At 37.9% G+C, this 27,314-nt stretch overlaps 1 protein-coding gene across 2 annotated transcripts in view; it reads right to left on the bottom strand.

The window, feature by feature from the left end:
* CDIN1 (CDAN1 interacting nuclease 1) overlaps nt 1-27,314 on the bottom strand; it is a 280,480-nt gene that overhangs the window by 158,281 nt on the left and 94,885 nt on the right. For both annotated transcript variants that reach the window (XM_058541179.1, XM_058541178.1), the window contains exons 8-10: nt 27,150-27,217; nt 15,956-16,021; nt 15,256-15,361 (exon numbers count right to left, since the gene is read on the bottom strand). In XM_058541179.1, coding sequence (XP_058397162.1) covers nt 15,256-15,361; nt 15,956-16,021; nt 27,150-27,217 — 240 coding nt within the window. The remainder of the gene's footprint in view (nt 1-15,255; nt 15,362-15,955; nt 16,022-27,149; nt 27,218-27,314) is intronic.

The following is a 27,314-nucleotide window of genomic DNA, read 5'->3' as shown; positions in this document are numbered from 1 at the left end:
TGTGAAGGAGAAGAAAGGCAAAGAGAGCAAGGCAGTGATGTCAGGTATTCTGACCAGATCTGAGTCCCTCAGTATTGCAGGAAGGTCAGATCCTTTCTGCATTGTACTGGTGTGTCAAAATACGTCAACAAACCATCACACCGCAGGAAGAAGAATGACCTTTCAGTTCTTTACGTTTGGGCTGCCGATGGAGCTTTGGACGTGGGGTATGCATGAATGGTTTTCCTAGCTGCTTGACAAATGCAACTCCCAAGGTTTCTTTCAAGTGTGATTGCTAGGAGCCCTAGGATCTTACATTTTGTACAACTTTCTAAACCCATATAACTCATGACGGAAACTGATGTTAGGTTAACTATCAATACTCCAAGTAATCAGATTCAATGCAACTAGACTAAAATTACTTTATAAATGTTTAAATGTGAGAGATGAAGGGTGAGAGTCAGTAAATTTAGAGAAAATTTTGTTCACTGTAAGAGCAATATTTATTATTAATCAATTCTCTAAACTTTATTATGGATGTCATTATATTACAGTCATCTTTCTCTCCCTGTCCATAAAGATAGGCATTTCTCTACTCTCCTGCTCTGTGAAAACCCACTTCGCTATTTCTACTGCTGATGATCTCTAAATCAATTTATCTCTGATTCCATCACTTGGACTCCTATCCCACAACCCAGTCACCTTTGGACATCTCTAGACATTGCAACTGAAGTTACACTAACCTAGATTATTTTCCACTCTTAACTCCTTAATAGCATCATTATTCTCCCCAGTACCAATATCAAAACCTCAAAGTTATCTTTGTTCCACACCTCCCAATAAAACAACATTTAGTTACTTGCCAAATTTTGTAAATTCTGCCTTTATTATCTCTGTAAGTCTATCTGGTCTCCTTTCATGTCCATCTACCAAAATAATTTGGGAATTAAGGGATTATTTCAATATGGATGAGTGTAAGAGACTGGGAATGTGTTCCTATCCCCAATTTCTTGTTTCTGTCTATTCTAAGCATTGCTATCAGAACATCCATCCTAAAGTTAGGCCTGATCATGCCACTCTTCTATTCAAAAATCTCAGCTGGCTTTCCAGCTCTGTGACTTTGATCTGGGCATCTACCCTTTCTACGCCTCAACTTTCTCATATGAGGATTAAATACTAGTAGCTGCCTCATAGAACTGTTACGTGGATTAAAGAGGACAATACATGTAAGTGCTCAAACTAATGTGTTGTACAAGTTGGGGCTCAGTGTTATTTTGTTTCCCTATCAGATTGACTTCAATTCCTTGAAGGCAAGGTTAGCTTTTGCTCATCTTTGTATGCTCTGAATTGCATAATATGCTGCCTTTACAGAGAAGGAACTCAATCAATTTCTACTGAATTTAGTTGCATATTATGCTATTACTGATGGACCACTTTGCTAGAATGTGCTGCATTAGGAATATATAGTGGTAAAAATATTCATTTCACATTAAAACAATGAAAGGCAATTGGGGCTGATCAAATATTTTGGTCTAGTGTTGAGTTCAATATGGTTTTACACACCTGGCCTATGCACACAATCAATGACTTCATTTTCACCACCTTTATAATCAATATAGAGTTCTCTGAAGGTATTATAGTTGAAGCTATCAAGCATGACTGTGACAGCCTCATATTTACATGTCGATGAGCTTTATGAATTAAAAAAATCCTCTTTATTAAATAATGGAATTTTGCATTAATTTTGAATTTATGGTCCCTTGGAGTAAGCCATTAGGGATGCTATGGAACTAAATTTAAAATGGGGAGGTGGTGGAGGTTAGCAAAACTGCCAGCAACAAAAGGGAAGGAAACAGCAAAAAAGAATATAAAAGAGAAGCAGGATGGGGTTAACAAGATACCTGGCTGGTCAAATCCTTACCAGTGAGAAATTAAGAGCGAACAAAACACAGGAAATATCTCAATGTTAGTAATTCAGGTAGGAAAGAGAGTGAAACAAGAGAATGGAATTCACATAAATCACAAAAGTAGACTAAGAAGGTAAAGGAGAGAGCAAGAAAAATACGAGAAAATATAAGGGGCTTGTGTTAATGGATAAATAGAATTCACAGTAGGAGTTTAGCTTTTACAAGAATATGATTTCCAGAGTCAATCAGAATAGAAGAAAAGGATGTTTACCATTGCTATTATGTATCCACATAGATTTGAGTTTTAGGAGAAGAAGAGTAAGAGACATGCAAATTGTATTTGTGGCTCATTTTCCATACTCCACATGTGTGAGAAGAGAATGAGCAAGGGCAAAGTAGGGCAACACAGCCTCATCACCTATAAGTCACTCATCCCAGAAGATTCTTGAGTGATATCTAATAGCAGAAGATGCTCAAAAACGGGAAAATGTGTCTCTTACATGTAGAGGGAGAGAAAAAGCATAAATGCTGTGAACTGCTGTGCTATCTCACCAAGAGATGGCTGGCTTTATTTTAGCCCAAAAGGCAGCAGAAGCCCTTAGTGACTGCTATCAAAAGATGACCAAAGAAAGCTGCTTTCTAACAGCCATAAGCTTATTATCCATTCTTTGGCCTTGACCATACCAAAGCCTTCCCTTTTATTGGGCAAAAAGTAGTGACTGAAAATCCCACTCCAACTCTCAGGAGGCTGGGAGAAAGAGAGAGAGAATACATGGATGTCTGTTTAGAGAGAGAGAGAGATCAGAAGAAAGAAACCCGCAGGTTTGCACAGTACTCTGTCATAGATTATTCTATTCGTATTTGATGCCTAAGGAAATTTGTCTAGGATGGCAATGAAGTCTACAAGTTAAATAGCAAAAATAAGATTACAAGATTAATGTTGAACAAGACAAACTGGTTTACAATGTGTTAAATTGGGTATTAAAAACCATCATCAAGGGGCCAGCCCGGTGGCGTAGCAGTTAAGTGCTCACGCTCCGCTTCGGCAGCCTGGGGCTCGCAGGGTCGGATCCCGGGCGCGCACTGAAACACTGCTTGTCAAGCCATGCTGTGGCAGTGTCCCATATAAAGTAGGGAAGATGGGCACAAATGTTAGCCAAAGGCCAATACTCCTCAGCAAAAAGAGGAAGATTGGCAACGGAGGTTAGCTCAGGGCTAATCTTCCTCACCAAAACAAAAAAAAAACAACAAAAAAAACCACTTTCCAACAAAAAAAATAGGCCCAGATGGTTTGACTGGGGAATTCTATCTAACATTTAAGGAAGAAATAATAATTCTGCACAAACTTTTCCAGAAAATTGAAAAGGAAGAGATACTTCCCAACTCATACTATGAGGACAGAGTTACTCCAATAGAAAAACCAGACAAAAACTTTAGAAGGAAAAATAAATCACAGACAAATATCACTCATGAATATAGATGCAAAAATTCTTAAGTTTTTAGCAAATCAAATCCGAGAAAATATAAAAAGGATATTGCTTAATGACCAAGTGGAGGTTTATCTCAGGAACATAAGGTTGGCATAACATTCAAGAATCAATCACTGTAATTCACTGATTAATAAAAAACACCCATATGGTCATCTTAATAGATATAGAAAAAGCATTTGACAAAAATCCAACATCCATTTTTGATAAAAACCCTCAGCAAACTAGGAATAGAAGGGGCTTTCCTCAATCTGATAAAGGGCAACTACAAAAACCTATAGCTAATATTCTTCTTTTTTTTGTGAGGAAGATCAGCCCTGAGCTAACATCCATGCCAATCCTCCTCTTTTCGCTGAGGAAGACTGGCCCTGAGCTAACATCCGTGCCGATCCTCCTCTACTTTATGTGGGACGCCACACAGTATGGCCTGACAAGCGGTGCGCACCCAGGATCCGAACCTGGACCGCCGGCAGTGGAGCGCACGCACTTAACTGCTACGCCACGGGGCCGGCCCCTTGCTAATGTTACTCTTAAAGCTGAAAGATTGAATGCCTTTCCTCCAAGATCAGGAGCAGGGCAACGATGTATGCTTCCATCACTATTCACTTTATATAGGAGACTCTAGCCAGTACAGTTAGTTTAAAAAAAAAAAAGCACCCAAAGCATCCAAATTGAAAAAAGAAGTAAAACTGTCTGACATGGTTGTCTATGTAGAAAATCCTATGGCGTCTACCAAAAACATAAAGTATTAATAAATGGGTTTACACAGTGCAGGATGCAAGACCAATATACAAAATCAACGGTATTCCTCTTAGTAACAATGAACAAAAGGAAACAAACAAAAACTATCACTTCCAACAGAATCAAGAAATATAAAATACTGGGCTGGCCTGTGGCCAACAGTTAGGTGCGCAAGCTCGGCTGCTGGCGCCTGGGTTCGGATCCTGGGCGCGGCACCGACGCACCGCTTCTCCGGCCATGCTGTGGCGGCATCCCACATAAAGTCGAGGAAGATCGGCATGGATGTTAGCTCAGGGCTGATCTTCCTCACAAAAAAAAAAAAAGAAAGAAAGAAATATAAAATACATAGAAATCAATCTGTCAAAAAACGTGAGATTTTTATACTAAAAACTATAGGGCATTTTTGAGAAAAATGTTAAAAGACCTAAATAAATGGAGAGATACCATGTTTATGGATCAGAAGACTCAATATCAATTAAGTTAAGATATCAGTTCTTCCCAAGTTTATTTATAAATTCAATGTGATTACAATCAGAATCCCAGCAGACATTTTTAGGAATTTATAAGCTGATTCTAAAATTCATTTGGTAATGCAAAGGACCTAGAATAGACAAAAATAACTTTAAAAAAGAAAAACAAAGTTGGAGGACACTGTTTCTAAAATTATAATGTTACAGTAATCAAGACAGTGTAGAATTGGCATAAAGACAGACAAATTGATCAACAGAACAAGACAGAGAATTCAGAAAAAGAATCACATATACATGATCAATTGATTTTTGACAAATGTGCAAAAGCTATTTAGTGGAGAAAAGGTAGTCTTTTCAACAAATGGTTCTGGAACAATTGGATATCCATATGCAAGAAAATGAACTTCGATCCGTACATCACACCATATATAAAAATTAACTGAAAATGGATCATAGACCTAAATGTAAATTTAAAATTATAAATCTTTTAGAAGAAAATAAGGGGAAAATATTTGTGATTTCTTTAGATCTTTAAGATTTCTTAGATATGGCATCAAAGGCATAATCCATAAAAGAAAAAATTGGTAAACCGGACTTCATTAAAATTAAAAATTTCTGGGCCGGCGCCATGGCTTAGCGGTTAAGTGTGCGCGCTCCGCTGCTGGCGGCCCGGGTTCGGATCCCGGGTGCCCACCAACACACCGCTTCTCTGGCCATGCTGAGGCCCCGTCCCACATACAGCAACTAGAAGGATGTGCAGCTATGACGCACAACTATCTACTGCGGCTTTGGGGGAAAAAGTAAATAAATAAATAAAATTATTAAAAAAAAAATTAAAAACTTCTGATCTTTGAAAGCCACTGTTAAGAGAACGAAAAGACAAGCCACAGACTGGGAGACAATATTTCATATCTGACCACATATCCGATAAAGGACTTAAATCCAGAATATTTTTTTAAAACTCCCAAAACTCAATAATAAGAAAACAACTCAAAAAATGAGCCAAAGATTTGAATGGACACTTCTCCAAAGACGACAAATAGGTAGCAAATAAGCATATAAAAAGATTCTCCATATCATTCGTCATTGCAGAAATGCAAATTAAGATCACATTGAGACACTACTACACAATCATTAGAAAGCCTACAGTTAAAAAGACTGACCATACCAAGCGATGGGGAGGTGGGGAGCACCTGGAACTATCATAAACTGCTGGTGGGAAGGTAAAATCATACAACCACTTTGGAAAACAGTTTAATCATTTTGTAAAAAGGTAAACATACACGTACCACATGTCCCAACCATTTCATTTCTAGGTATTTGACCAAGAGAAATGAAACCATACAAAGATTTTTACATGACTGTTCATAAGAGTTTATTACTACTAGCCAGAACTAGAAACGACCTAAATGTCCATCAACAGGTGAATAGATAAACAACAAGTGGTACACCCATGCAACTGAACACTTCTCAGCAATAAAAAGGAATGAACTATTCATCCACTCAACAACATGGATGAATACTGAAATGATTATGTTGAGTAAAAAAAGCCAGACAAAAGAGTACATACTGTATGATTCCATTTACAGAAAATACTAGAAAATGCAAACTAATCTATAGTGACAGAAAGCAGATCAGTGGTTGCCTGGGTGCAGGGAGAATTGAAGAGATTGACAGGAAGGATTATAAAGGGGCACAAGGAACTTTTGGGCATATGGTAGGTATATTCACTACCTCTATCCTGGTGACAGTTTTGTGAGTTTATACATATGTCACAACTTGTCAAACTGTACACTTTAAATATATGCAGTTTATTGTATGTCAATTATACCTCAATAAAGTTGTTTTTAAAAATATTCTTATTCATTAAAAGAGACTTACTTTTTACGTGCAACAAAGTGCAATTCAGAATAAAATATGAACTCTATTTAAAATAACAAACCTACAGGGGCTGGCCCCATGGCCTAGTGGTTAAGTTCGTGCACTTTGCTTCGGCGGCCTGGGGTCATGGGTTTGGATCCTGGGCATGGACCTACACCACTCGTGAGCCATGCTGTGGTGGCAACCCACATACAAAATAAAGCAAGACTGGCACAGATGTTAGCTCAGGGTTAATCTTCCTCAGCAAAAAAACCCCTATATTTCCTAACAGATATTTTACAGTCTACTTCTCTTCTGAATTCAGACTATCTTTAGACAATTCAGTCAGAATTTGTGAAAACTGTACCATATACAAAAAACCTCTTTGACTCTGTGGGATTTCAAATCCAACAATTTAGCGGTCCTTATATTCTGGGTGTATGGGTGTATAGGACAGGCTTTTATAGTAATCACACAGCTATCCATTTTGAATATAGAATACAGGCTCTTGAGACTGCAACAGAGAACACCGGGCCCATTTTCTCCAACCACACGAAGGTGAGTATCTAAACCTCGTATGCTGGACAGCTGTGTCACTTCAGCTTTGCAAACCCATTAACTGACTGACTAAGAAGTCTATATCAGATTTATTACCGTGACTGACATGAGGCTGCGTGGTAGAGCAGAAAGAGCACAGGTGTGAGTTCAGAGGGAGCGCTGGGTTCAGGTCCTGTCTCTGCAGTTTACTGCCTCAGTCCTCACTGTGCACTCCTCAAAGGCAGAGGCTGGGCCCCTACTGACTCACACAGTGCCTGGGAAGTGTTTGCTGATCCGAACCGCTCTTCGTGAGTAAAGCTATGATTTTTCTCATCAAGACTCTGGAAGCAGATAGGCTAGGAACGCTAGGGCTAGCTGGCAAATCAAGGCTAGGTAAAGAAGTCGACTTCAATGCTGGATGCAGATTAGCATTATCATCTAAAGTTTTCAAAACACAACAAAAGCTCCCAAGACCCAGTCTCCACTGCACATCAATTAAATCAGTTCTCTAGGGATAAAGGCCACATCAATATTTTTAAAGTGTTCCCCATGGGATCTTGATGCATAATGAAGTTTAAGAATCGCTGACCCCAAGCCATTTTAGCATCAATTTCAACCTGATCTCCATTATTCTAGAAGTAGTCTCAGAAATGGACTCTGAATTCTTAGGCTCCTGATTTTAACTGTGCTCTTGATTCTCTTCCTATTGGCTGAATGGTTTTTATTTTTCCCTCACTCTCTCTGGATGACCATAATGGTTGTGTTTCCATTCTGAGAATGGCCATCCAATCATTTCCTTGTTGGTTTGGTTTGGCGTACCATTTCTGAACCATACGTGACTCACATTAACTCCATCATAAGGGGTCAGCAGGAAGTGTCATCCTTTCAACAATTTTTTTATCCCCTGGATTTGCAAAACTGGTCAATATGGATCCTCTTCAATAAAAATCTTGCATTTGCTTGAAGACAGTAATCAGATAGATATCTTTCTGAGAAACGAATTCATTGATATTTCCTTATAGGTCTATTTTCTTTCCCTTTAATCCTTTGATTTAACTCATTCTAGTTTCTCAACAACCACATCTTTATTGCAAATATCACTTTAAAGGCTTAAGACAACATTTCTATTCTTTATGCAGTTTTGTATTTAAAGTCAACATTGAAAACAATTAATAGAAAATATGAATTCCCTGGTGGGGAAAGTTCTTGCTATTCACATTCCAAATGCAGAAAAAATGGTACCTGTTATGAGAAATCATTCTTATAAAAGTACTATATACACAGAAGATACTTCGTCTCTCCTTTTCAAATATTTCAAGGTTACCTGAGCTAATAACAGTGTCAAGTATTTGCCTGGAACAACGGGACACCAATCTTTCACTACTGTCTACACTATAAGAGACGGAAAAGCAAATTATTATATTTTACCTTTAGAGAAGTGCATTTGCTAATTATTAGTCAATCCGTCTCTTGTTGTTGCTGATGACTGCTTGTTAGTATACGGCAGCAGTGCCTTCTGAGGCTGCTGTAATTGAAGGTTTGCAAGAGTTTCTATTGCTGAGACATATACTCTAACTTAAGACAGATGTGATCAGCCATGTTTTTAACAAGACTGAAATAACTGGAAATCTGTGATTTGGCTAATTGCAGGCTTCCTGGAAGTATCTTAATACAGAAAAAAACTTTGGCCATCCTCTGAAAAATACCTTCCTTAACTAACTGCTTGGCAGCCCCATTCTAAATGTCTCGCCTCTCAAGTTAGCACGGACCAGAGAAAGCAATTGCTAAATGATTGAGTAAATAAGCAATCTTTAAAAAATACTTAGAGGTAAAAACTAAAGTCAAATCAATTCTTGTGGCAGATGGTATTAGCTTAGCATTGCCTCTAGAAGAGTAGACTCCTTGGAGCCAAAGGTTCAAAAATTTGACAGATGGAACTCAGCTCTTATGTAATACATAAATGTGATCAAGACCATATTTCCTCTGGTGCTCATCTCCCCTCATATCCTAACACCAGAAGAAGAAATGACTTTGGAAGATATACGTACTTTCTTCCTTTGATACTGTCCTTCAGACCCAGTCAAGAGGGGTCCATGGCCTGGACCCAAACTCCAGAGGATTCTGCTCTGGCCCTCTCTGGTTGTAATCCAACCCATGAGGTGAGGAGTCTGTGGAGCCAAGGGAACGTCCCCACCTGATGTCTGTCTCCACAATCCCTTTCTAGGCCACATTCCATGTTACCAGGGACCTCAGAACTTCCTGACCAAATAGCCCTGAGAAAACTCCCAAGGTCTGCACAGCCCTTTCTCTTAGGTTCATCTGCCTGATAAGAGGGCAGACCACCAGACTGTGCACCTCTGGCCTGAGAGATGGCCAAGGACAGCAGTTTGTAGGAAGGTACATGGAAGCTAGATGTGCAGGCTTGGGTGTGCTTGACACCTGTCCAGGTGTAGGATGGAGACAAGGGTGGGAAGAGAAGGGAGGTGGGCTATGCAGCAGGCCCACCTATCCCTACACTGCCACATGCAGCCTGGATCTCCAAGGAGTCTGGGAATTCTTAATGCAAATCTGAATTTCCAGATCCTCATGTAAGATTAAGTATATTTTATTGAATGTCTGTTAACCTGATATACAAGCTTAAATACGTAGGCACATGGTATATGGGCCTCCATTTGTACTCTTGTCCCAGGCCCCCAAAGTGTTAGTGTGGGACCCAGTTTCACGTATCCCCTAAAGAAACTACAGAATATCTTCTGCTCAGGGTTTTCAAGGCATTCCATGTCAAATCTCAAATGTGAGACCTGGTTGAAATTTTGCGAAAGCAAGTAATCAATCTAAGATTATAAATATTTACCTAAAAAACCTTATATAATGCTTCTGCCACTTAGTTATCAATTATTTTCTATTTTAAAACTCCTTAGGTAATCACACTTATGCTACATTTCATGAAACAGATCTGCAAAAGTCTATATATCTGAAAAGTTTGTAAAAGTTTTTTAGAAAAATGAGGCATTTTTCTCATTGTCCTTAGAGTGGCATTCACAAAGAAAAAAATTGGGGTCTATTGTGGTTTACTGTCACATGTCTGATAAAATCCTGAATGGTTGATTCAAAATGTTGTTGTCTGTCATGTATCAGAAAATTCACTCATATATTCATTCGTTCAAATAAATATCTACTGATACCTACCAGTACCTATGTGCCAGGTATTCCACCAGCTTCTGGGCATTTGATGATGGACAAAACAAACAGATAAGATGGAACCCAATATTAACTGGAGGAGGGTGACAAGTAAACAAGCAATTACAATATCTGTAAATGCTATGAAATTATTAGCAGAACACAGGAGGGGCACTGAACCCAATCTTGGAATTGCAGGAAGGTTTCCCAAAGAGATGGCGGCCAAGCTGAGTGCTCAAGTTAGCCAAGCAGCAGTTTATCCGGCAAAGAAGGCAATTAAAAACGTCTACTCAGATTTCTAAATTCCATCAGAAAGTGATATTCAAGAAAAAGAGACATACAGGAACTAATATTTGTTGACTGCCAGGCACTCTGAAAGTGCTTTAACTGATCTTCACAACAACATGATGAAGAAGGTATTATTAACCTCATTTTACTGAGGAGAAAACAAAGGCTCAGGGAGGGTAAGCAGTTGCTCCCAGTCTTGGGACCAGAAAGCGGCACAGCCTGGATTCAAGACCCAGGAACAGGAGAGATTCCTTCCATTACTTGGAGGATCACTAAACTGGAAAATCATTCAAACAGAACTTTATCTTATTCTTTCCAGTCAGTGAGCTTAGATCTTCTTTGAGAGAAGTAGAGAGGTATATTTACAAAGTACACTTCGGTTTTTAATAGATTCCACTGATGACACTGTGCCAGAATGTGCCCGGAATGGCAGACGGTGGGGCTGAACTTGCAGTTGGGATGTCTACGTTCTTGATTACTAGTTGTTGGGCACTATTCATGTCCTGTGTGGCTGCATGTGGCCCTTTGCTATTTAGGGTCACTCAATATTTTCACTCAAAGTGACCCACTTTGCCTCCAACCACCAAAAGTAAGCACAGGGTGTCTGCTCCTACTTCTTTGAAAGGCCACGAGTTAGAACCCCTGTATGTAATTTGGCCTCAGATTGTAGAATTGGTTTCTTTCTTTACCTGTCACCATCAGAATATGAAAATATACTTAGTAATAAGGTCAAATTGTCAAAGGTTTCACTTTTTGACTAGAGAAGTAAAATGAGAAGATTTTTTTTTGTGTTGATTGCATAAGGAAAAATGTTTTCTATATAATTTGTATATACAGTCCTATGTATATGGGATATATACATTTATATATGTATTTTCTATGCAATTGTATATATAAACTGTATATAATTTGGGGCTGTATTACGCTCCAAATGCTGCTTCTCAGAGGCACTCTTTATTTCCTTTAACTCCACAGAAGTAGAGACTGTAGTTTTGAGGAGGTATTTAATCAAGGTTCATACCCGGGATGAGGGTCTACTTGCAGGAAAGGCAGCTAATGCTCTGTACTCAATATCTTTGATTTTAGGGAAGGTGACTGCATAGTAAAATTTAAAATTTTTGGAGGTTAATTAAGCCATGGAAAATTCCTGAAGCTTTGATGACAAACGAATGAGGGGCACACTACATATAGAAATTAGAAACAGCCATATAAAAGGTAAAGCTCTATTAAAGCAAATTGGTGTTTACATAAATGTTTCCAACTATAGTCTATTCATTCACTCAGATAGGGGTAAGTATGAAGAAAAGTAAAGCTGAGTGAGGTGATTGAGGTGATCAGGGAAGGTCCCCTGAGGAGAAGAAATTTGAGCAGAGACTTGAATGTGGTGAGGAGTACGCTATGTGGAGATCCAAGTGAAGAAAATTGCAAGCGGAAGGATTAGCCAGAGTAAGGGTCTTGAAGTAGAAACAAGCAGTGTAAATTCAAGGAAGACCAAGAAAGCCAGTGTGGCCAAAGAAGTATAGAGGGAGAGAACCTTAGATGAGAAGAGAGAGGTAGGTGTGGAGAGAACTGGTGGTAGTGGAGAGGCAGATCATGCAGGGCTCTGAATGTCACGGTAAAGAATTTGGATTTCATTTTAAACGTGATGGGAAGCCAATGAAGAGTTTTGAGCAGGGAAGTGACATTATCTGATTTATATTTTCCAAGAGTCATTCTGACTGGGGTATGAAAAACTGACCACAGGAGCACAAGAGTTGACGTAAGGAGACCAGTTTGTAAGCTACAGCAACAGTCCAAGAGATGCTGACAGACAGTGAGGCGATGGCAGGTGAGGTGGTGACAAATGGCATGATTTGAGACGTGATAATCGAGCTGAAAGGACATGCTGATGGATTGGTGATGATATGTAGGTTTTTGGCTTGAGTGTTTGGGCAAATTGTAGTGCCATTAGTGAACCTGGGAGGAAATGGGGGAGTAACCAGCTTGGGAAGGAAAATCCAGAGTTTAATTTTGGACATGTTAAGTGGGAGAAACCTATTAGCTATCCAAGAAGAGATACTGCGTGAATAGTTGGATAGACAAACAAATTTGTACTCAGGGGGAATATTAGGGATGGGGGTAAAAATTAGGAGATACCATCTTAGAGATGGTACATAAAGCTACAGTCTCTGATGAGATCTTCAAGGGAACACCCCGGGGGGGCGCAGAATGCAGATAGAAAAGGGAAGAGAGGTGAGCACAGACTTCCAGGCTCTCCAGCCTGGAGCTAGAAGGGGAAAAAGGGCCAGCAAAAGAGACTGAGTATGCTGCTTGTATGACAGTAGGGACACAGAAGAATATATCTTGGAAGCCAAGAAAAGAAAATGCTTCAATATAGAGGGAGGGTGTGATCAATTGTGTGAAAAATTGCTGAAAGGCAGAGTAAGAATATCAACTTAGCATAAAAATAAAACTCTTGAAGAAATATTAAACTAAAAATTAGGGGCTCTGTAGTTATTTGTAAGGGAAAAATGGGTTTATGCAAGGTTTTGATTCTACAAATATTAATTGAACAGTCTTATCATAAAATCCAATGTTTCATCTAAAAATAGTGTGACAATTAGATAGTTTTTATGTCAACTAGAGGTTTATCACACAAAAAAAGCAATTAGCCCAAACGCCAACCAATAGCCCCCTTGAAAGGCTACCTACTGGGGGAGAGATGATTTCTTCTAACTCTGAAGAACTTTGGCAACCACTATGTGAATTTTTGTGGAGGTAAAATATGAAAAGAGTAGGATCTCATACTTTCATATATGGGCTAAGTCCCCCTTCTGTCAAAATGCCCATCACTGGTAAGTTTGTATCATTTTTACAATCAAAATTTTATATCCAAGTAAATGCCTCTATGTTCCATTTTGAATTTCAGCACTACTTGCATTTCTTGGCCTCTCTGCAGACATTTGGTAACACCAGTCACTTTTGTGTAGAGTATGTCCTCCTTGAATGATCTGGAATATTTAAAACCAAGGCTGGTTTTCCCTCATGACACAACATGCCCTAAATAAATTATGTCCACTTAGCCAGTATATATTCAAAGAACGTGTTTAGGGAATGTAAATCAACAGTAGTGTAAGTAAAACATCATTAGAATAGAAAGTAGCATGCAATAAAATAATCTAGAAGTCCAAAGGAAACTGTCTTAAATTATCCATTGCTCAGACCCCCTCCAGTCATGTCAATAATCCATAGGTGTTGCCTCTAAAATAGTAAGTACTAGGCACTCAAAAAATAGTTGAGTTTTAGAATGAAGATGTACTTTGAGAATTTTTAAGTAAGCTCTACTATTTGGGATTCAATTTGTAATTGTTCCTCATCAAAGACTTGACCATACGAAAGCGGGGAGGGAGATAGTCTCAATGCATAATGATTGAGTTTATCAGTTTTTTAAAATCCTTTAGCAACCTAAACTTATGCAATTTGATTTTCTTGTCATTGCTTTCCCTATACTATCAAAAACGATGCTTTCTTTACTATTTCAAACTCATCATAAAATTGCTAAAAATCTAAAATTGAATTTGCCACATTACTGCTAATTTGAATAATGGCTGAATAAAAGACAGGAAACGCTGAAGCAGCATTGATTTCTAAAACATTTTGCACTTTCTTCCTCTATCCCCGTAAAGTAAAGCTCGGATGCTACGCACAATTACACAAGAAAATCAAGAAAGCCATTACATTCAGCATTTTGTCACGATCATTGTTACCATGGCGAAAAGTGGGCTTAGTTTTAGCGCAGCTGCTACGGGCGAGGTCCGCTGGCCTTTTGTAAAGCTGAGTAACAATATAACGCCAAATTCTGCAGCCTGTCACTGTTTTTTTCCAGGATAAGACCATTGTCCACAGATACCACTGTCTCATTTCATAATGATCTGGACTAATGTCATCTTATTATTGTATTCTTACTGTTGCCCAGTGACCAAGGAACACAGTTAATTTAGGAAGGTTACCCCTTGACTCACCTCCTGTTTTAAGAGGGAAAAAATATGTGGTGTGAAAACTTGGGACTTCAACAGCAGAAAAAGCCAGTTTCAACAGTTGTATTGTAAACGACAATAGAATTGTGCTGGAAATAGCATGGGCTTGGGAGTGAGAGAGACAAATGCATGATGACCAGCTGTAGGGCATATTATTTTCTCTCTTTGAGTATCAGTTTAGTTATCTGTAAAATGGGGATAAAAGTAATCTCCTTGTGAGGATTAACTGAGATAATCTGCAGGCCCAGGCACGTGGTGGGTACTTCTCCCCCTCCTCCAACATCACCCTTTTCTTAATCGCTGAGATCGCCACGCCTTTGGGAATGTTGATTGAAGTTGGTAGGTAAACTCTTTTCTACTGTCGGAAGGTAAATTGTTTTGATCTTTCATATTGTTTGGATACTTTCCTCAGAGAGCTGAGGATAAAATATTTTTTAAGGTCTCACAGTAAGCATAAATTTCACATGACAAGGATAAAAAGTCAGTGTCAATATCATAATATGCACAACTTCTTATTCATATTTTAAGTCACACCAACATTATCACTATAAAATGGAAAAAGGAGTATATACTAATTTTGACCTTATGCAGAGATTTTTAGTTTTAAAAAATGAAGCAACATTATGAAAGCAGAGAAGTTTAAATTATCTGAAATGAATACATTAATCAAGTCTCTGTATTTACTAGAAACAAAGGCCACAAGCATCTTTAGCAGCCAAACAAAATATTTTTTCTAATGAGATTTCAGCTGAGTATCGTTTATCTTAAGAGAAAAATAATGGGACCTTACCTATTCCAGTAGCTCCAGAACTGGTCATGCAGGTAGGCGTGGTGGCTACATTCATCACCAAATGAGGCTTTGCTTTCAATCCAGTGAATTATGTGCCCTTCTACAGCTAAGGGACAAAGCATTACTAATATAGAGCAAACGGAAGGGAAGATTGAAAATTCTCAACTCTGCCTAGGCCTCTCTATGCTTCCCATTAATGAGCAGAGGCTTAGCCCTCATCGTCATCTATGGAGGTAATTATAAAACAACACATTGTATATGTTCATTACAAGGTACATTTATGCTACAATCACATCCCTTTTATTTTTATCATTTTCAGAAGTCCCTCTCCTATTCTGAGACTGCCTGTATAAGTTGATAAGTAATGTGAAAGCAAACCAAAGTGAGCCTGGCTTTTCAACAGAACCATGTATTAAAAATTCAATATTTAGAGAAATGACTTGAAAATGGCAACCAAAATATCTTCAGAAGACATATTTATTTCTCAAATATATGTAAAAGTTTTTAAAGCATAGAATTCTTCTGAGTCTACTATTTTCTGCGATTTTAAAATAATCTTTTCCAACGATTTCACCCATTTAGAACAATTTTATAAAGCTAATCTACTCTGGTAACATTTGCTAATATTAACAAAAAAAACTAGGGGAAAAAACACATCTTTTCTCTATAAATGAATGCATAACAGAGTTTAAGGACTTACCAACTGGTACTTGTAAGATAAAGTCTGGTGTTTTGTCATAACCCTTTGCACGGAGCTGATCTTCATCTACAGGAAGAACAAATACTATTACTTATAACAGTATTCCATTAACAAGACAGCAATATAATTGCTTTTCTTTCTTAAAAATGTGTAAAAATTACTAATGCAGTCATACATATCTTTCTTATGTATGCAGTACTGTGTCAGAATAAATGAACTTTCTTAACAAACCTGAAGCATGGATATAAAAATGCCTCTTTGTCCCTTCTGCATTTTTATGTCTTTATTATAAACATCATTAATTCAAGCTGTCATATGCTACCATTTTATAATAAAAAATACTCAAAATAATGAAAATACTCACTGATTAAAAGAAAAGGCTTTCACCACCATGAATAGCACTAATGTTATCAGTGAATATTGATAATTCACAGTAAGGCACAAGTACAGTGGCCTTTACAACTATAAAACAAATGCTTTCATTAAAGCAATTAAGAAAGTTTAGTTTCAATTAGTGAAACTATTCCTACACACAAGAACACAAGAAAGAGACAAGGACAATGAGATCACCACAGAGAATTAATTACCCTGCTTAATTCCTTTGGTATGCTATTGTTTCTGGCATTTACCCGAGTTTTACAACTAACAATATGTAATTCTGAAAAGCAAACAGGCTTCGAGATTTTTTTTCTCAGTCTGTTCGATTTCTTGATCCTCTGTAAATATCAATGATCCATTCAGAAGGAAAGGAGGCAGCAAAACGGGGAGCTTGACAAAGTTGGAAAAAACTAGCAAGGTGCCTGGTTTAAAAAAAAAAAATCCTCCAATATTTTCTAAATGCTGTCCTTGACTTCTAATGGCATTACAATGTGATTTCTGAAATGAGGAGTTCTCCATTAGATTTTGGAGTGACCTGGTCATTCAATTCCAGACATGGCTTTCTGTCTTCACCCAACCTCAACTAATGGCCCAACCAAGTAACAAGGAAGGCTGTGTGGACTCTTAACACCTACTGGGCTGTTGACATTGTCATGCATCCCATTCGCCTTCCTGCATCACCTTTGATTAAAATTAATGGCCCATTCCCAGTGTTGGGTAGCTTATTTCCAATCCATTTGTCAGCCCAAGACAGTGGTTTCATGGCCAATGTTCAGAAACTCTGTTTTAGAACACTCTTGTGTACATCTTGAAAGGTCAGCATTTTAAACGTAAATAACCTTTTAATGACAAGACAGATTTAAACCAGACATTTAAGTTAAATTTTGTTAAAAGTCAATATCCTTTAACTATTCAGATTTTGAAAGATTGGTGCCAGAATTCAGAACACTCTCCCCTCCTTGCAATATAAAAAATTTTCAGTTAACTGTTGAGATAAGGAAATGCAAATCAAAGTAATCTTACTTCAAAAACAAGAGAATCTGGAAACTGGATTGCAGATGAACAAGACTGGAAAAATTTCTACCCCCTAAATGTACTCTGGCCACAACGAGAACGTTTAATGGAAAAGGCATTTATTAAAATCAACTCAAGCACCTTGAGCCGGTGTTTCAGGTAGCCGGTGAACAGTTTTAAAAGCTGGGTTGACATTAAACAAGAGAGATTAATATTTTATTAAAACCATCCTAGCTTGATCAACCTTTGCAGATGTTAAAATGTGTTTCAGAAAGAAAAATGATTATGTCTCTGACAGCAGCTCAAAACAAAATTTCAAAGGTCACCAAGCAACCCGAATGCACAAAGTAAAATCCCTTTAAATGGCAGATGTTGCACTCCTGTTCACTACACCCAAATTACTAACACAATGCCTCCAACTTAAATTTCATGACTAACAACGTGAAAATAAAAACAAAACACAACAACACCCACCCCCCCACCTCCACCAAAACCTGAACATAAAACTTCAGGCAAGGCTAGGGAATCTTTCCATCTTTCTGCAGAGAACTTCAAAACTCAGCTGTCTGCTTTCTCTCTCTCTCCATCCTCCCTCCCAATATAAAGTTGATCCAATAGTAACTGAACCCAAAGGATAGCTTCTGAAGTCTGTGTCACTACCAGGGATATTAGATGTTTTTCATAGTTAAGAGGTTATTCCACACATCTGAAATACTATGTTATGTATTGTGTCTCTTCTCCATTCTTTATTTACTAAACTGTCACTGCCTTATCTCCCCTGTTTCAACCTTCACATTATTTCTTTTATCCTAGATTTCCTAAGAAAGGAGGAGGAAACAACTTGGCAATGACAGTACAAGTACAAGAAGTAGCACTTATGAACAGGTGGCCTCGCTCACCTGGTCTAGGCCCCAGGAGAAGTTTCTACCACTGATCATCCCACTGGGAGATTTTTAAGGTCAGCTCCATTCATCTGGCCTGATTTCCTGGCCTTTGCCTTATGCTCTTTTTCTGACCCCAAACCTTGAAAGATTCCTTACCATCAGATCATTATCCAAACCATTGGGTATGGACTTAAAAGTTGGTTGACCATTTGGTTGGTCAGGGTTCCAACTCTAGGATCTAAAGGTTACAGCTCAGTCATTAGCCCACACTACTTCTCTTCTGCCTCATTCTTTGTTCACTCCCTTGTCTTATTCTGCATGGGCCTGTCTCCCACATACTGGACCTGAAAAGCCTTTGCTCTCAGGACAGGAAATGTTTCCTTTTCATATTTTTAAACCCTATCCATTGCCCCACTCTCACCACCAACATACGCTTTGCACATATTTAATGCTCAATAAGGTAACTGAATAAAATACAAGCACATTTTTAAGAACATCCATGTCTTCTACAAAGCCTACCTAGACTGACAATAATTTTCTTTCCTGATTTAACTCCCCATGAACCAACAAGGCACAGAGACAACAAATGTGGCCCAAAGTTCAAGGTTTTATTTGATAACTCTCACTGCCATCTTTCATCCCTGGTCCCAACTGTCTGCTCTGAGGTTCATCTTGATGATCAAGGAAGAAACTGTATCCCTTTCTTTAACACTCATGGTAAGTTTTCCTACTTTTTTCTTTGGTCTGTAATATTTTAAATAACATTGGATTTATCCATTCCTTAAACTTGGGGCAGAATTCCTCACAAAAAGCAATCTGGGCCTGGCACTACTAAGGTGGACAGCTCTTTGGTTATTTTCCTATTTATTTTATGGCTACTGATCTGTTTAGATTTTTACCTCTTCTATAGTTTTGCAATTTATATTTTCCTTGGGAATCATACATTTCATCCAGGTTCTTATAGCTCTGCATATATTGGAGCCAAGTGGTTACTTATGCTTCTTTGAACTTCCCAAGTGGAAAACTGGATGTTTAAGTAAACTGCTGTTTCCTTGAAGAAAAAATGATCAAGACTAAGGAAAAAGTAAGAAGAATATTAGTTAGAAAGAGGGGAGAAAAAAGAGTAATGGCAATGTTTTAGAACAGCACTTTTAGCATAACTTCCTAAAATGGTTGGGGATCAATATGAAATCAATCTCCAAATCCTGTATACCTATCTTATTCAGTGAAGGTAGCAAATACGAAGTAAGGCTCTTCTGATTTAAGGTGTATATTAAAAACTCTCAATATATTTCATAACTACTAAGCTTGTTAATGTCATAGTTCAAGTGTTCATTATCAAAATTAATATTAATTAATTTTAATTCCTGCTTAAAAGCAAACTCGTTAGCCTCCAGATCCATAAAATGTAGGATTTTTAGATAATGTATACCTCATGAAACACAGTATTTCTGAGCTTGTAAAGTCTTAGAAATTACTAGTCCAATATTCCAATTTAGACATGATAAAAGTGGCCTAGAGAAGTTAAGTGACCCACCAAGACCTAGACTTCTCAAATAGTTAGAGATACAGAGAAGAGCCCACATCAACCAAGCTCTGGTTTGTCCCAATAGACTGTACACCACTCTTAATTATGGCAAATATTTACATTTGATCATGTGCAATATTTATGAAGTGGGGAAAAAATTCTTATTTCCTCCTAGAAGATCTTGAAGCACAAAAGAGGTGATGGCCATCTGTCGGATATTATTCAGGTGACACCTGCCTGAAGAGGAGAGGAACTAGGTAATCTCTTGATTTCTAGCATTTCGATGGTCCTTTCTCTACTTGAACTAAAAAAAAAAAAAAATCAATGAAACTGCATCCAACGATAAAATTGATGTTAAATTTTTAAAGCAACCCTGGTCTTCATTTATTTTTAAGTTGTCAGGCCTGCCTTTAGAAGGCATTTAAAAACAGGAATTACACATACGTAAAGAACAGTGTGAAAGCTTAATTTCTCTGGCATTTTAACTACCCTCTCCTCTAAATGCCCAAAATATCCAAAGCAATTAAGTACTAATTACACAATTTCTTTTTTTTAAAATAAAGGGCTGATTTTGAGTCAGAGAACAAGACACATCTGAAACTAGTTAACATATACTTAAGAATCATAGGAGGGCATGAGGACTACCAAGAAAAAGTTGGTTTTCTTTTGTTTATTTTATTAAAAGGCTTTAAATTTAAGAAACAGAGTTATTCCTAGAGAAATTATGCAAAATTCCGGTTCACAACATCTGAAAATGAAAAGTAACGTTCTGACATGGCCTTTTATCTATGAATTTGTCAAAAGGTTTCTAAAATGCTACATTAAAATAAATTGTATGATATAAAGAATCTTTTTAACACCTATTACCTTTGTACTAAATTGGAGAAGGGCAAAAGCTAAACATCAATACAAATGAAAACTACAGTATACCTTTTCTACTCTAGTATCTTGTGTTTCTGTGTTATTTTTCTTCCAAAACACTGCCTCATTCAATACTTGGAGCTATGACCTTGTATTCCATATTTTTATGTTCTCTAAGAGTAAGTTTTAAAGCCTTTTCTACCCAATTTAAGAAGTTAGCAAGGTTTGAGTAACAGATGTTAGTACGATATGCAAACCATGTGCAAAGGTACACAGAACAGATACACATTTAAGGGGAGACCGATAGCACAGATAAATGAAATTTTTAGAGAACCGGAAATTTCATTACAGCCATTAGTTTCAACCTCTTCCCCTAAAACCTCTTATCAAAGCCACTAACAAGGAATCCAATTGACTGCTCTGACCCTGTCCTTTGCTTATGTCTTTAGGGGACAATATTAGTGAAAACTGAAATGTCCTAAAGATAGGAAACAAATGGGAGGTCACGAGGCTGGGACAGTGCAAAGCAAGGTTGGGTAGGGTGGTCCCTGCTGACCAGTAGCTGCAGAGACAGAGGATATGAGTATCAACAACAAAAGTGGCATAAGTTTTATATTGTACACCACATCACTCTCAATTCTTTTGGCTTAATGCCACAAAAGAAGGGACAAATCAGCACAGTAGAGTAAAAAGAATCTAGGGCAAGTTGTTGAGAGGGCACTAGCTGTGGTGCAAGGCCTGGGGCCAGTTTCCTCTAAACAAAACAAGGGACTGGATGGTCACTAAAGTCCTTTCCAACTCCGAAATTCTGAGGAATGGCTGAATGTTAGCCTTTGTCTGCCCCGGTTCTTTTAGCTGTTGTCACTGATGTCAGACCCTTTTGCAGGGCCAGCTCCATCTGTCCCAGAACCAATGTTGATAAAGGGAGGCATATTAGCAGCTCTGAGACATAAAACAGAGAGATACAGACAGACAGACACAGACACATATGACCAAGAAGCCAATCCAACAATAGCAGTAACAGATTGGACCCTCAATGCCTTTCGGTTATGGGGAATAAAGCTCTGATCTATAGGTAACTTTCTGTGTGGTAAGATATTTGATTTTTTTTGTCCTGCACCCCATCCTATCTGACATGTCACCCCACTTTCACAGTGTGATTTTGGTGGGTGGTCAATAATGAAACCCCCCGGTCAGGGGTGGACACTTGATCCAGACCAGCTGATCAGAGGCTTTTCTGAGATCCATTACGGGGCAAAAGAGAATCACTAACTTTTCTCTGGGATTACAGACTCTAAGAAGTAAACAAACTAGCAACAGCTAGCGATCATCTTTGTTGCTTGAGAATGAAGCCCCAACACTGACAAAAGCAGAACACAGGAGGGAGAAAAGAGGAGATACTGATGACATTGTTTTGTCTTCTGGATTCTAGACACACCAGAGGAAAATTTCTCTCCTTTGGACTTCCCAGGTATATCTGAACCAATAAGTTCTCCTTTTGTGTGTGTATAATCTAGTTTGATTAGGTTTCTGTCACTTACAACCAAAATAGTTCCAATATGTCATCAGTGGCCAGGAAAGCAGATGATTAGCAGACACGAGTTATCTACCCAGAGCAATGGTGAGGGAAGGCTGTGGGCCTGGCTCAGGAAGACTCCCATCATAAGTGGAGAGGGGAACCTGTCTTCAAGGTTCCAGGGAGCATGCTGTCTTCCAGCAGCAGACACGTGTCTATGCTTCTTTTCTCTTGGTCCCAGGCAGAAACATGCACAAGCATGTTCAATAAAGAGATTAAGTAAAGATGGTCCCACATCATGACGATTTCCTCAGGAAGAGAAGAACAGGGGCCAAACCCCCACCTCTCGCCCCCATATCATGTTCCTGTTACTCTGAGAGCTGCATCTTATGGTTAACCTTCAGACAGATAGGAATTTAAATAGTTGATACCTTATGAAATACCCAACCATCTCAGTTCCCTTTAGCCAACATAATCATATGTTTTCTTTTTAGTCTCTTATTCTCTACGCTAACATCTGCATGTAAACACAATCTCAGTATTCTAAATCTCATCTGTTCCCACTGCCTATTCGTCACCTGAAGTCATAATCCCCTGTTTGTCACATCATAATCACTTCTCCAGCACAGCACTGTTGCTTCAGGTGGGGAATAAAGCAGCAGGAGCAGATGAACTCAGAAACAAAGATCCTAATTTTTTACAGCAAGGGACATCCTTCACTAAGCCTATTTGGCTTTACAGATTATGCCTCCTGGAGTCCCACAGAGTAATACACAAATGCTAGGAAAGCACCCAGGTAAAATATGCTGGTCTGTCATAAGGCAAGACCAGACATGGAAGGGTGAGGCGTGGATAAAGCAAATGCCTCTCAGGTGTCACTCAAAATAATTGTTAGCTTCTACTAACAGGGCAACATTCACTGGAAAGAATAAAATATCGCCAGAGCCATCCTTATTAAGCCGAACTTAACAAAAATTTGCAGCAGACAGGGAATGTGGAAGTCACTAATGAAAGTCCCTCCGACCCGGAGATGTGCCAACTCATGGAAGATGAACGGTTTATCTTCAGTATTGGGTATAAGCTCTTTCATATTTTCCTAACAGAGCAAACAGTCTTGTCGTCTTCTCACTGTCACTGTTTTCCTTTCCTCCCTTGCCTTTTGTCCAAAGCTTTCCCCCTACCCTCCCCAAAAGAGAGAGAGAGTGTGCACATGCGAGAGAGAATATAACAAAACATGGTCTCATTAATCACTTGAAAGATACAAATTAAAAGATCTCCATCAGTAGATAAAATACATTTTTTATTTCCTTGATAATAGAAACGGAACAAATCCTTAGCAAAGGGGATAAGGATTATTACAATGCGTATTGGTCAATAAAGTTTAAGGGTTCTTGTGCATCCAAGCCTAGGAGTGAGTAGCAGGTTCTTCACATCTTCTTAGACTTTAAATGCTGATCAGTAAATGTTAATTCTAAATTAACTATCCTAGGAAAGAACTGACATGTACTTAAACTTATTGGAAATTTTCATGGAAGGCTCCAGGTTTGATTCAACTTTTTTTTTTTTTTTTAATCCCTAATGGTGCCTGCCCATGGCAAGTACTTAAAAGACATTGGTCTGCTGAACCGACAAAGGAGAGTGTTTACCTCAGTGGTAAGACAGCCAAGATAATGAGCTCAACTGGCCATCCTAGAAGCACATGGTAGCAGGAAGGTGCTGCTGAGAGACAGCAGATAACTGTGTAAAATTCTATCACCACTTCAGGAAAAGAAGCTTATGAGCCAGCAGCATTTTCTTCATACGTAAATGGTGACTATTGATTTTTAGTATCATCTGTTCCTTTCTTTCAAAAGTTTAATGAAAGTATCATGACAACAGCCTTGAATATATTTATCTTAATTATCAAGACAATCAAAGGAGCACCTCCTAAGTGAGATGTACTAGAGATGGAACTGTATTCTTATTGGGATGGACATGGCAATGGTGTGCACGACTGTGAGCATCCAGAGGGCGTGGAGTGCTTATCGTCATCTTCCTACTGACTAGTGTAGTTCCTGGCACGTAGGAAACACAAAAGAATGAATGAATAATGAGTAAGAGAAATACAAGAACTCTGAGAAACTGCTGGAAATTATCTGTATTCATTTGTTTATAGATTGTCTCCCTACTAGACCAAACTCCAGGACAGCAGAGACTTCATGTGACTTATGTCTAATGCCTGAAATAGTACCCGACTCAGTAACTTATTTGTGGAATAAATGTATAAACACATGAATAAAATACATTTTTTAGTTGGAGAAACTAAAGTCATTTATTCAATTTTGACTTCTCTTAATACTATATACCTATTTGGAGAAGTACAAGATGGGTAAATTTACAAGACAGGATAAGTCCATATGAGCACCCCCAAATCTTCAACGATAAGGATGCTTCCTCGTTTTTGTTTCCCCCAAGAGTGCCTGGTTAAATCTTGTGCCACAGCAAAGTCTCAGTACTTGGTTATGAATTAAAGAAATTCAAGAAATTATTAGGGTTAAGATAAAGGTGATTTATTTTTATTTTTCTCTTCTATTGGTAAAAAAGGTCAGACAAAATAAGTATTTTAAAAAATGACATATAGAACACAATGGGTGGAAAATTCAGAATGGGATAAAAAATTTCAGGGAAGTCATAATTCTCAAGAATGCTTAATATATAAACAATAAGAATCTTTGACTTTTGAAAGGAGTCCAGATTAGAAACCAGTGAGGGGGGTGGGGGAGGGAGAGGAATGGAGAGGGGGAGGGAGAGAGATTGATTTTACTTTTGTTTATAAAAGAATCAAAGTAAAACAAACATGTTTGCAATGTCTCTGCAACAAAATCCAAGGCATACACATGTAAACAAGAAAACATAAGATCAGATTAGTGGTCTATTCATATACCAATATTTTTCCAAAGTCGGATTTAAAATGATGATCTATCTAAATTTACCTGGCACAGTACTTTAAATCTAATTAATCATCGTGAAGGGGTATTTACAAGGTAAGAGAACAACCCCATAACAATATCTCAAATAAGGCTTTGAATTTTCATGTTTTAACTGTAAATACACCTGTATTAATTCAGTACTACATTAAAATGCTTAGAATGCATACAATAAATTAAGAACATCTTTGTATGCTGATGAGGAAATGCTTCAAAACAGGACTGAGGTTACATGGAGTCAGCTAAACATCCTATAACTCATTTATTTTTAAAGATCAGTTAAGTATCATCTTTGGGTATGCTTCAATAAAAATAATTACCTCTAGATCCTATTGCACAGAGGAATAGATGGGACCCATCAATTTTAAGTCCCCTTTCTGAACTTGTATGCAAGTGGTAATGACTCCCTGGCCATGCTTCTGCATTGCCTTTTTCGGCCGTGGTCAATCCAGTCTAACACACTCAGTTCCCAGGATCAAGGGAGTCGTGGGTCTGGGACTAAGTTTAGACCACATGTAAACCCTCTGCTCTTCCTCCCTGCTGTGGTCTTCTAGTCCTCAGGAAGGAAGCAGAGAAAAGCTAGGCTAAGCAAAGAAATGGCACTAAGGGCCTGAATACCCATAAGCAGATGGTGCCAAAAGAGTAACACCAAGCAGTCCCGAAAATATGACTGCTTAGTTGGTGGCTTAAAACAACAAAATAGATTTGGCCATGTCAAACTGACCACTATCTGAGTGATCAAGGTGATCAGATACTTCATAACACTATCAGAACTCCATAGTTCTAAAACATATCTCATGGTGCAAGGTGGGTCATCCATTCCAACTGGTTCTGAGCCATTATACATTCAATTTTTGATTAGATTTTAAAAGGTGATTTCTATCTAATTTACCCTGTTTCCATGGCTGAACATTTCAGTTTTCCTTCTTATATGAAAAAACTTGCTGCTTCTACATACTGAAGTTTAATCCAAATTTCACTGAAATTTGAGGCCATTCTCCTAATTTATCAACTTTCTTTAACCTTCACTAGATAACACTGTATCTTCCATCTTCAAATTATCCACAATCTTATAACACATTCAACTCCATTCTCCAGTTCATTAATAAAAATATTGAATACAGAGACTTAAAACAGACTTCTTGCAGGATTGTATTCAACATCCATCCCCAGCTTGACATATGACCATTCATTTGACTTTCCGGGGCCAATTCTTTGTCCATTTTGGAATAAAGATTATGCGATCCTATATTCTTTGATTTTTTTTTAATCTAAAAAACCACACTATTGAGACTCTTAAATATCTACATAAAACAGATGTGTACAGTAATACGATTTGTATAGAATCTTTACCAATTACCACATTTAAAATGGAGAAGAGGAATTAATTCATTGTAGAGCACTTTATGGTTTCTGTGATCAGTTATCACATGTATGCCCTTTGAAGCTTAATTTCTAATGCTTAAGAGATGCTGAAAGAAACAACAATCTAATAAGATTCTACACTGGCACACAAACACATGTGTACATGTGCGATTTTTAAAAATCATACTAAATCTATGATGACAATTAATGTTTGGCATAAAAATAATAAATGCTTAATATTTGGCTTTCAAGTAAAAGTACTACCCAATTCCATACATGAGACACACATAGCTAAACATGAATTTTTCCAACCGTTCTTTTTAATATATAAAAGCATTTTCTAGACAATATTTCTTTTGTTTCTTTCTCTCATAAGGCCTAGATTATGGTTAATATCTCATGACACCAAAAGTAATACTGCAACAGATATTAAAGCATTTTTTCAGCCACTTATTCTATAAAATATTAATTGCAAGCCTGTGTATGTGCTGTATATACCGGGGATTAGGTAACTGAGTTCCTGCTCAGTTCTAAATCAATAAAAAGATAACATGCACAGCATCAATCGCCATTCATTCTTCCTTTAGTACATAATAACTGCAAGTGGAAGATTTTTAAAAATATACATATTTAAGCACTCCTGGAGATATTACAAACTAGAGAGGATGCAAGCAATACTTACCTAGGAAGGACAGGTTTTTCTCTAGAAGCAAATCTCTCAGCAGGACTTCATGCTCATGACCAATGGCACTGGGGAGTTTTAGTTAAGGAGGGTAACACAGGTAGAATTATACCATCAGAAAAAAATGCTAATGCCACGTCTATGCTTTGAGATGAAACGGAAAAT

The sequence above is a fragment of the Diceros bicornis genome, chromosome 5, assembly GCF_020826845.1.
Source record: "Diceros bicornis minor isolate mBicDic1 chromosome 5, mDicBic1.mat.cur, whole genome shotgun sequence".
In the NCBI taxonomy this organism is placed as follows: domain Eukaryota; kingdom Metazoa; phylum Chordata; class Mammalia; order Perissodactyla; family Rhinocerotidae; genus Diceros; species Diceros bicornis.
The sequence above is the reverse complement of the archived record's forward strand: the minus strand, read 5'-3'. Positions and strand labels throughout refer to the sequence as shown.